The sequence below is a fragment of the Phoenix dactylifera genome, chromosome 14 (assembly GCF_009389715.1).
Source record: "Phoenix dactylifera cultivar Barhee BC4 chromosome 14, palm_55x_up_171113_PBpolish2nd_filt_p, whole genome shotgun sequence".
NCBI classification, from domain to species: Eukaryota; Viridiplantae; Streptophyta; class Magnoliopsida; order Arecales; family Arecaceae; genus Phoenix; species Phoenix dactylifera.
In genome coordinates this window covers 5,013,974-5,024,545 of record NC_052405.1, presented here as the reverse complement: position 1 = coordinate 5,024,545, position 10,572 = coordinate 5,013,974, and the positions used below count along the sequence as shown (strand labels likewise).

The following is a 10,572-nucleotide window of genomic DNA, read 5'->3' as shown; positions in this document are numbered from 1 at the left end:
GTTTTTTAAATTATCGAGTGTAAGTATAATTTACTCCTAATCTCAAAAGAGAAGGAGATATAAAATGTGAAAAGTTATATTAATGCATGCTTTGTCTACCATGCTTTTCGTCTTTAAAGCATCAACTAACCCGTCTTAATTGAAGACGATAACTAGAAAACATCAAAGATGGCTACTTAAGAAAAGAAGGAATGTCAAGCAAAGATATAGGAACATGGTGCGGGGTCGAGTTTTTCATATTAAACCTGGACAGATTTGCGAATTGCGATGCCTATCTCCTTGGTCAAAAATATTTATTCCATGGCTATCTCTTCCTAAGAGGAGGGGGACTAGCCTTTAATCAAAGTATGAAGGCCTATGATTATTTCAGAAATATGCTTTTGCTCTGTCTTTTTTTTAAAAAAACTTCATGTGTGTGTTTTTGTTGGAGTGAAGGGGGAGGGAAATTCCATCCAATGCTTTTGCTGATTTCAGCAATTACCTGTTCAAGTATCCTATGCCGCAGTCTCTACCTGTTCAAGTATTCCAACTATTTATCCAGAGAATATAACGTTTTAGATTTTAACTTTCCATTACCCTTCTGCTCCATTCCACATACTTACTGGAGTAACTCAAAATCCCTTTCCTGTCTATGGTATTGTCATAGTTCAATTCTAGCAGATCCAGTAAAGCTTTAGCTGACTTATTGTTTTCTATCCATTCATTACCACATGTACAGAAAAATGCATGAAAATATTTGGACAAGGCAGGGAAAGAGATTGACAGAACTTATAACTCAAACCATAAGAAGCTTTCTACATTAATATTTGTCAGCCAAGGAAGAAGTTTTCTGAAATGTTGCAAAATAGCATAGTTAGACAAAAAGTTTCAGAATTTTTTTTTCCTTTAGTGTTCACATCGATAGGGGACCGGACCAAGGAAGAGAATCCATTCTATTTACAGCATCCAACAATTCTTTTCCCTTGTAATCTTACAGAGCCATTGGCATTCATTCAAGGCCTAAGCCAAGATGAAAGGAAGTTCAACTAGTTTATGTTCGGAAACTAGTACATGCTGAATGCTTAACTTGGCTATTTTTACATGCGAATTCCATGCAAATCAGAAGGTTACCTGATCTCAAGAGCCTGATCTAATAAAACCCAAGCTGTAGAGGAATTTCTCCGATCTGGACCTGAAAAGGTTACCTAATGAGAACTTCCCACCATCCTGCGGCGAAGATTTCGAATACATGTCATCCTTTACATGAAGAATTGTCTCCCCTATTTCATTCCTTAAAGCCTCAATTGTTTGGCTTTGAACTGGATTCCCTGATGCATCCATGACATAGAACACATTCACAGCTTGAGAGCCCCTTGTGGAGACCTCTGCGCAGGTGACTGTGAGCCCATTTTCTCTAAATATTCGGGTAACGTCGGAGAGTAGGCCGATCCTGTCATCGCAGCAGAGCTCTAGTCTCACACCCTGGATTGTGGAAGCAATGTTGACATCAGTTCAGGATAGTTTTCATTGTGAAAGAGAACTCTTTACCAATTCTCTATTATCACATACCTCTGTGTTTCTCCTTTTAATTGCAGCCTCCAAGCAAAGAATTAGCCGCCGCCGCTCCGCTTCCGAGCTAATGGGGAATCCATCCAGGTGCCTAATGTAGTACTCCTGCATCATATGAAACACATAAATTTCATTCAATGTCGCTTCATTCATAGGCATCACATGCAAGCTAATGACATGATGATCATAATGCTGAATGCTCTTTTCCTCTTGATGTAAACAGTGGGGGTTGTTTGCAATGAGTTTGAGGGAAACCTGATATGCTTCTGGCCCTTCAGCAATCAAGGTTGCATGGAATACAACATACTGCATATCAGTTAGAGTGCAAACAGTGTCGAAAAGCAGTTTAGGCCGATCTTTGCACCTCACATTCACCACCGAATATCCTTTGTCGCTGCAATTCTCGACGGTCACCAGGAGCTTGCTCCGATCACTTGGGGACTCTTCCTCATCGACATCGCCCCGATCATAGTCACGGTCGGCATACATCATCTGATGCAGCCTCCTCTCAGTGTGGGTCACCCCTAAGGAGATGGCAGTCTTCGCGCTTCGTTTGTCTGGATTTCCTTTCAGCACATAGCGAAGAAGTAGCTTGATCTTAGAAAGGTGGTCAGCATCATCAATTGCTCCTCCAGTAGCTTCATCAGTGATGTATACCACTGATGCCATTCTTGAGTTGTGGGTCCAGACCTCTGCAGCCACCACATTGCACTTGAGGTCTGTGAGAACAGCAAAGACCTCAGAGAGCAGCCCTGGCCGGTTTCTGCCGATCAATTCGATCGTTGTGTGCGCCGCAGAGGCTTGGACACCTACCGTTCTTCTTAATAACCACAAATCAAATGCTTTTGCTCCTAGTGACTGCAAGATGATGGTCAGCACTGAAACAAGTTAAATCCCCTGAGCTTGGAACATATTATCAGTAACTACTATCCACAACAAAATGGAAGGAACTATTGAGTCATGCCAAACTAAAATAGTATCTTGCAACAAAAGCTCAAAAAAAAAAAAAAACACTCGGTTCTCATCAATTACCACTGCTCTGAAATATTTGTTTATATTCCCTTATATCTAAGAAAACTTTAGGAAAAGAGAAACAGCTCAACTGAGTCATAATTCCTGACAAGGTATTGGATAGAAGAACAACCTTACATCTGCGTGCTAATTGAAGACCAATATAAGACATTTCATTTGACTCTAATCTAAAAAAAATCCTCATGTTTAGTAAGACAAATATACATTTGTATGCCCAATACAGAGTAAACAGCTATAAAAGAAGTTACATATTCTTGAAAACATAATAAAGAGTTAGCAATTTTAAATGACAAATGGGATTCACAGTCTTACTTGTTGAATTCGATCGATGACTTCGCTACCATGTAGCTTATTCCCATCTTGGTCGACAACATGGAACACTACAAATGGCAGTAGTAAAGAATTTTTTTTTTAAAAAACGAAAGAAGATTAAAAACGAAAGAAGGGAATTGAGAGGCCTACCATCCATAAACCACTCTCCATCAGAGGAAATATATGCTCTTCTAATGGTGAGGTTGAGATCAGTTAAGGCTTGCACAACTTCTAGCAAACTCCCATGCCTGTTAACACTGTCCACCTGCATTGAAACAGAGCCGAACCTCTCAAATCCAAAGCCTAATAAGACATAAACCCAAACACCACCCCACCCCCAAAAACAAAGGCCAAAACTACGCAGCTGACCTTCACCAAAGTGGCTTTCTTGCTGGAAGTGTTGTCCACAGTGACCCTGAGAGCAAAAAACAGAGCACACACAGCCTTTGTTCATCAAAATACTCCCAGCATCCCCCCACATAGATTGGAAATCCCTCCAGACTACGAGATATAAACTTGAATTAAGACAGGGGAGATGGAAATGGAAGAAAGTTCTACCTTGGAGGGTTCATTCGAATCACCAGCTTCCCATACTCATCATCAACGTCAACAAGAGGCCCATAATCCATCATAGTGTGAGAAGCACTGCAACTGCTAATAGCAGCAGAACAGGGACTATAGGAAAGGAGAAGAGCAGCAAGGTTGTGAAACAAAAAGTCTTCTCCTGTCCTGTTATATCTCACTCCTTTCCCTCTCAAAAGGCCATGGCTTCTGTGTCTTCTTATATTGGTGTGTGCTTAGGAGCCTTGGTGGCTCTTCAGTTGTCCCAAGAGGGGGAGAGGGAAAGGAAAGAGAAGGCTCTCTCACACACACCCAGAGAAAGAAAGAGAGAGAAGGCTCACACACACATGCAGAGGGAGAGAGAGAGATGTTTGTCTTGTTTTGGACCCCTGGTGCAACATCTAGTGTGTATATTTATGTGGGGGGGAATGGAGAAGAGATGGGCCCCATTTATTAGCGTACCCAAAATGCCCCTAGGGTTTTGGGTAAGGTGGCCTGCATTTCATCCCTTTCCACTTTATTCATGCAACCCTCATGAAATGTGGGATTCTGTGGACTAGCTTTCCTTGCTCGGTTATCCACTCCTTTCCATCATTTATTTTTGTATAACTTTGATTCATGAAGTTTGCATACATAGAATCATTCTTATGTTGCCATCTAAACTACTACAAGAATAAGGCAATGATATAATGAGATATTTTAAATGTTCATGGTCCTTTGCAATTTAAAGTTTATTGACAATTTAATTGGGTTTTAGAGGGCATGCATTAAAAAGAGAGAAATGTATTAACGCCTAAGAAATGAATAGTTTTCTATATTTCCATTAGTTTTCCATTTAAATGTGTTTCTTTTTAAAAAAAAGCGTAAAACCAGTGGAATTAAGTTTCAATTAAAAAATGGACAGACTTGATGAACTTAATATAATGTAAATACACTAATCAAATAATGTGCACACAAACATGTTTGCACATAAATAACAAATATTTATATTTTGAAAAAAAATAAAAGCTAATTTGGGTGTGCTTTTGGGCTTTTTGTTTTTGGCTTTTAGCCCTCCTTAAAGAAATATTTATTTTGAGTTATGACAAAAAAATTCAAATCATTTATTTCCTACTACAGTACTACTTTATCTAAGCTATATGTAAAAATGATAATTTTAAATCAAAAAACATTCTCTCTTGATTCTTTTGTATCAATTTTTATATCAAAAATGCATTTTTATATATTTTAAATAAATACACTAATCATCTCACAATCATTCTCACTGTTACTACTAATTTTACTTTCTTCTCGTTTTCTAATGACTTCCTTCATAAAAGTCATAAATAAATTGAAAGATAGAAATATTTTGGATTTCTAGATTTGACTGCTAAATAGATTGTATATACTCTATCACTCTCCCTCTTTTCTTTTCTTTTCTTTTTTTTTTGTTTTTTTTTGTTTTGCTTAACTCTCTCCTTCTATTCTTCTCCAAACATGCTTTGCACCTTGTTGGTTGCTAGTTTTTCTAAAGAAAAAAATAGAAGTACATTCTCAAATTCTAGCATGCCATCACAGTATGCATTAAAGGAAATTATTTGTTTTCAAACATAGACCACCCATCCTAGAGTAGTCTAGTACTTCTATCTTGCAGCAAAACTTCCCATTGCAACTAAAACCATATGGTCCACTCTTTATCTCTCTCCATGGAAATGAAACCCAATTAAAAAGTGAATTTTAAACATAAGGGTGAATATGATTTAGGGCAAGTCATATGCATACTTAACCATGATTCTCTTATGATTTGGTTGAGATTTAGATATATTTTGCTCTATGTTATAAGATTGGGTTGAGACATGAAGACTGTGCCTGGTATTTGTTCGTGCTATTTATTTCAAGGCAAGGTTCTTGACTAGGGAAATCCTAGAGAAGTTCTCCTCTAAACATTGGACAGAAACAAAATGCTACAACGGCAAACTTTCATTTGCATGGATCATACGAGACATTGTTCCTCCTTGTCAAGAAAAAAAAATATGAAGGCTTATTTGGATAATCCTGCTGAATCCTCAGGATTCGGAAAACAAGATTTGTGGTATTATAGAATATAAGGCCTGGTCCAGCTAATGCTAACCAGACTTTTCCCAGCCCATTTATGCAGGGAGGATAAAAGATATGAGGTCTTTTTTTCTCTCTATAGGATTCGAGTCTGCCTGCTCTAAAACTAGTCATAAACATTCTGTAACCATATGCTTGGCTCGGCCTATGATCCTACCAGATTACCTAGGAATATCCAAACAAGCACTAAGGGCCTGTTTGGATATTTCTGCAAGATTAGGCTAAAAATCCTATAGAAATCGGGCATGTTGACTCGTCCTAACTCACATCTTCCCAATCATGGGCTTGTTAGGTTGCAGAAAAGTAAAAAAAAACCCTATGATGGCTTGTTTGGATGTTCCTATGGCATGTAGGAATTTGGCTTGTTAGTCCATCTATCTTGCATTTTCTAAGAGTTAGTCCAAATCTAGCCCTGATTCTTTAGATTGTAGGGAGAGAAAAAAAGATTCATAGAGGTTTTAATTTGTTTTACCATAGGATTTGGACTGGATGGTATTTGGTTGATACAGGGCCAGCTTAAATGGACGGCTCAAATCCACGAATCTTATAAGATTTTCCGTATAATCCTGGAGAAATATCCAAACAGGCTCCAAAATTTTTTTTCTTTCAATAGAATTTGGACTGAGAGGTGTTTTGGTTGATAAAGTTATGCTAAAATGGGTGGCCCAATCCACCAATTCAGCAGAAAATTTAACTCAATCCTGCTAGATTACTCAAACAGGCCCCAAATCTCATGTTAGAATATCAGCAAACAGTCATCTCAGCTCTGTTCTAAATTGATCCAATTTTCTTTAAACCAGGCCTAATAAGGAACATTCGGGTTCCGATTCTTTTTCCTAAAACAGTCATGAAGCTATAATGCCTGGATTATTTTTTTTTTGGTACAATGGCTCAATCTTTTTGCTGACTGGATCTTGAATAAGATCATGTTGTAATCTCTTTCTTTCGGATAGAATCCTATAAGCATGCGTCCTTTGTTATGAATGAATAGCTTGATACGATTCACAAACTATGGCCAAACAATAATAAAGACCAAGAGCTCTAAAGGATTTTATTTTTCTCTTTGATCACCAAGAAGCGGAGCTCATAGTTTGAAATAGTGTGTGTTACGACGTTGTGACGACCCTCCACCCAAATTGTCATTGGCCGTTTTAATGGTCACAACAGCTATTATTAATCTAAAAAAAAAATTGAATTTTTAATATTAGAGTAACCATTGAAACCATGGCTACCATTATAGTATAATACCAGGAAATAATGGCCCATGATGGAAAAATAACATTATGATATTTTCTTTGTTTTATTAGATATATTACTATATTTTTGGGAAACGTACAATTACGTTTGGAGGGAATTTTGAGAGAAAAAAAAATCAAATTTTGAAATAGATATTATTTCATGGAAAAGAATTAAAGAACCTGGAAAAATAATGGCCACTATTTGTGTTATAAAGACCAACCTAATGAAAAATAACGAGCATTATTTTTTCATATTATTTATCTCAATAACTATTATTTTAATGACCATTATAATGGTCTGACCCTGTTATTTAAAACTATAGTGGAGAGGATATGCTAAAATTTCTCTATGACCGTCTACCACTCTTCAAAATTACATATAGAAAATAGTTAAATAACTAAATATATCAAAATCATTCGAGAGTGTTTGCTCAGATGGTAGCATCTCTTGCCACTTGACCCAAGATTAGTGTTCGATTTTAATTAGAGTCAACTATTAAAAATTGAGTAGATATAGAATAGCATGTTTGGAGCTGTATTAGTGGAGCTGCACTATAGCTTAAGCTACAACACAACTCGAACTATACTGAATAGAAAATATTTAATAACCATATTCTCTCTCTCTCTTTCTCTCTCTCTCTCTCTCTCTCTCTTTGAAGTCACCCTTAAATTCATCTCATATTCATCACAATTTTTTTATAAATAGGCTGATAGATGGTTTAAGAGTGCTCTTAGCATAGAACATAGATAAATTTATTATAATGACCATTATAACTTATAAGTACACCTTCTAGCTCATAACAATGATATAGTAGTATTATTAAGTTTATTTTTATATAATTTATAAATCTATATAAAATGTGGTGCCATAAATTAGAGCAACTATATCATGTTTGGTTATAGGTGAAGCAATTGAGCTGTTATTATGGTGCCACAAATTAGAGCAACTATATCACGTTTGGTTATAGGTGAAGTAATAGAGCTGTGAGTCCTCCAGTATTTCACCATGAAAGAAGTCGCCAAGTGGATCCATACAGAAGATTTTCTTGATACGTTGAGATGGAGTAAGCACAATTAACATCTATTTAAAATTGTTATTTTCTTTTAAATTTTGAATACGTGGTATTTAGAAAATATAAGGAGAGAAGTAACTGCAAGTTGGAGAAGAGATAATTTTTATGATTTTATGTTAATTTTGAGGTAGATGGTCTGTCTTCTATTTGTTTTAATTGGTTAAAACTTAAAAATAGATAGAACAAACAATATCCATTCAGATATATTCTTGTATAATTTGAACATTTAGCTAATATTCATATCTGTATCTATATCCGCCAAAGAAGAACGGATAAGAATATGGATAGACAATTATTCTATTCATATCAGAATATTTGGCTCGATTTGTAAACCCGTTTAATCTTATATATAACTCAAAAAAATTTAAGAGAAATAAATGAATGTATGAATATATTACTAACTTAATTTACCTTCCATTTAATAATATCTTTAATTTTATGGTCACAAAGTTTAATAATCAGATTTGTATCTATATCTATTCTTACTTTTAGTATCTGATATGTATCAATCTGCATTTGAAATAAATATGAACATAAATTTTTGTAGCTGATTTATATGCATTTCTGCATTTATATTCACCCAATATGAATATATACAAATATAATATAATAGCATCTGATTTGTATTCAATCCATTTTTAGCCTTAATTAAAAAAAAGGTAGCAAGTAGAAAAGAGAGAGAGAGAGATGAAAAATTCTTAAAGCCCGACGATATCTTCTCTTCTTCTTCGAAAATAATAAAAGAAAAAATTGAGATTTCCCATCTTCAAACATTGCGAGTTCCTAGAGACGCGTCCATTTGTCAAATCAATTTTATTCTTCCTCCTTTAATTACTACCATCCATCAAATATTCTTCCAATATGTTCCTATGCACATTGCAGGTGCTGAAGTTCAATCCAATATGAAAAGGCAAGAAATCCAATTGGACCGTAAGACACCTTATGCTTTTAATTGGATTTCCATGACTTCTCTTATCACTCAACTAGCATAATGTAGCTAGACTTATTAGCAAAAAATAAGAGAGAGGGAGAGAGGGAGAGAGAGAGAGAGCAGAAAAGCAGCTTGCAGCCGAATTGAGTTTATAGATGAGGTCCAAATTGAGTTTATAGATAAGGTGGCGATATTATTAGATCCGGACTTAGGAATCTTGCGATTGATTTCGCATTTATCTGTAGCCCATGGAGAGGGTAGGCATTATTTGATTGGGGCCACTAAAACTTCGTTTATCAATTTCATATCCATCTGTAGCCTATGGTGAAGATGGCCATACTATTAAATTCTGGCCTTTAGGAACCTAGTGATCGATTTCATATATATCCACAAACCACAACAAAGGTCTCTAGGAACCTTACAATTATGATCGATTTCTTTTTCATTTGCAGCCAATGGTCAAGATGCTGAGACTATTAGGTTTGAACCTCTGGAAACTTTTTTGATCTTCATATCTGATGGGAGGCAAAATGGATTGTCCTATTTCAGCATGGAGCCACCCAATTCCGGCCGAGTAGACCTCAGAGCCGAACAGGCCAGACCTCGGTCCCTCTAAGAGCCAGGCTGATCTCGGACCCTGCCGAAGGACGAGCCGACCTCGGCCCTGTCAACCTTGATCCCGTCAAAGGTCCCGCAGATCCTCAGAATTCATATTCAAACAAATCTAAGAAAATATCTCTCAAATCCTCTGCCCGCGGGATTGATCTCCATGATTCGCGCCGCCTCCAGCTAATAGTTAGCTGATCACAACTCGGTCTGAGATTTCAAGTAACGGCTAATGGCCAGCTGATCACAGCTCGGCCCGATATTTCAGGTAACGGCCAACACCCTCATCCTATAAAAAGGGGGTAGGGAAGGATCCTCGGTAAGCCATAAGAGGCCATTGAAAGCACTCGTAAATTTTTTCCAAAAATTCTGGATCAACTTACTTAGCCATGAAAGGGCCTTCGTCGAAATCTCTGACCAAGGCTTTGTACAGGTACACCGGAATTCAAGAGTTGGCTCCCTTTCTCCATCCCGATCGGCGCCTTCTCGGATTCCTCCGGCGTGGTCACCTTCACACCAAATTTCAACCACAACAATATCCATTTACAAATGTTGTCGAAGGCCTTCCAACTCTTGCTCCAAAAACCATAACAAAAAGAGCTACTCCTCGTGCCATTTGTTGTCTAATTTAGATTTATGTGAAGTGTCCGAGATTTTATCCTTTATTTTTCACCCATTAAGACATTGATTTACAATTTTCTTAATCTTTCTATCACTACTGATTTACTGATTCTCTTTCAATATTTTATGACCCTTTATGGCCGTTTAAGTAGCGTAAATGGGTTTTTGGCTTAGCTAACATAGACCACCCCGAGCAATAACATGCACAAATATAACCTAGCCCAGCTTTACCACAGAACTCAGTGAAACCCTAGACCCAACACATCTCCAATTTTTCCAACCCAATCACTGCATTGGACTGGGCACATTAATGTCAAGTTGTTTCCTTTCAGGATTAGGGTTAGGCCGAGTAGAATCCTTGGTATAGAAATTAAGGCTTAGTTTGGGTTGCCAAGTCTTGCTAGGTATGTATATTGACTTGAAGAGTCGAAGTCACACCAGCACAAGTTTTTCCACCCAAATGCAGTCCAAATTAGGGATTTGTTCAACAAACCCGTCCCAAACTGTTGCTAATCCCGGATCGGTATTAGGTTAACCCAACCTAAAAGAAGTTCAC

The 10,572-nt window shown here is 37.0% G+C and overlaps 1 protein-coding gene across 1 annotated transcript; it reads right to left on the bottom strand.

Annotated features, from left to right (window-relative positions):
- Positions 1–805: 805 nt before the first annotated feature.
- LOC103696629 (ACT domain-containing protein ACR4-like) lies at positions 806–3,818 on the bottom strand. The gene is made up of 7 exons (XM_008778313.3): positions 3,451–3,818; positions 3,262–3,307; positions 3,043–3,157; positions 2,893–2,960; positions 1,804–2,406; positions 1,549–1,653; positions 806–1,461 (listed from the first exon to the last, which is right to left on the bottom strand). The coding sequence occupies exons 1-7, from the start codon at positions 3,522–3,524 to the stop codon at positions 1,117–1,119; spliced, it is 1,356 nt and encodes a 451-aa protein (XP_008776535.2). The 5' UTR covers positions 3,525–3,818; the 3' UTR covers positions 806–1,116.
- Positions 3,819–10,572: the final 6,754 nt, after the last annotated feature.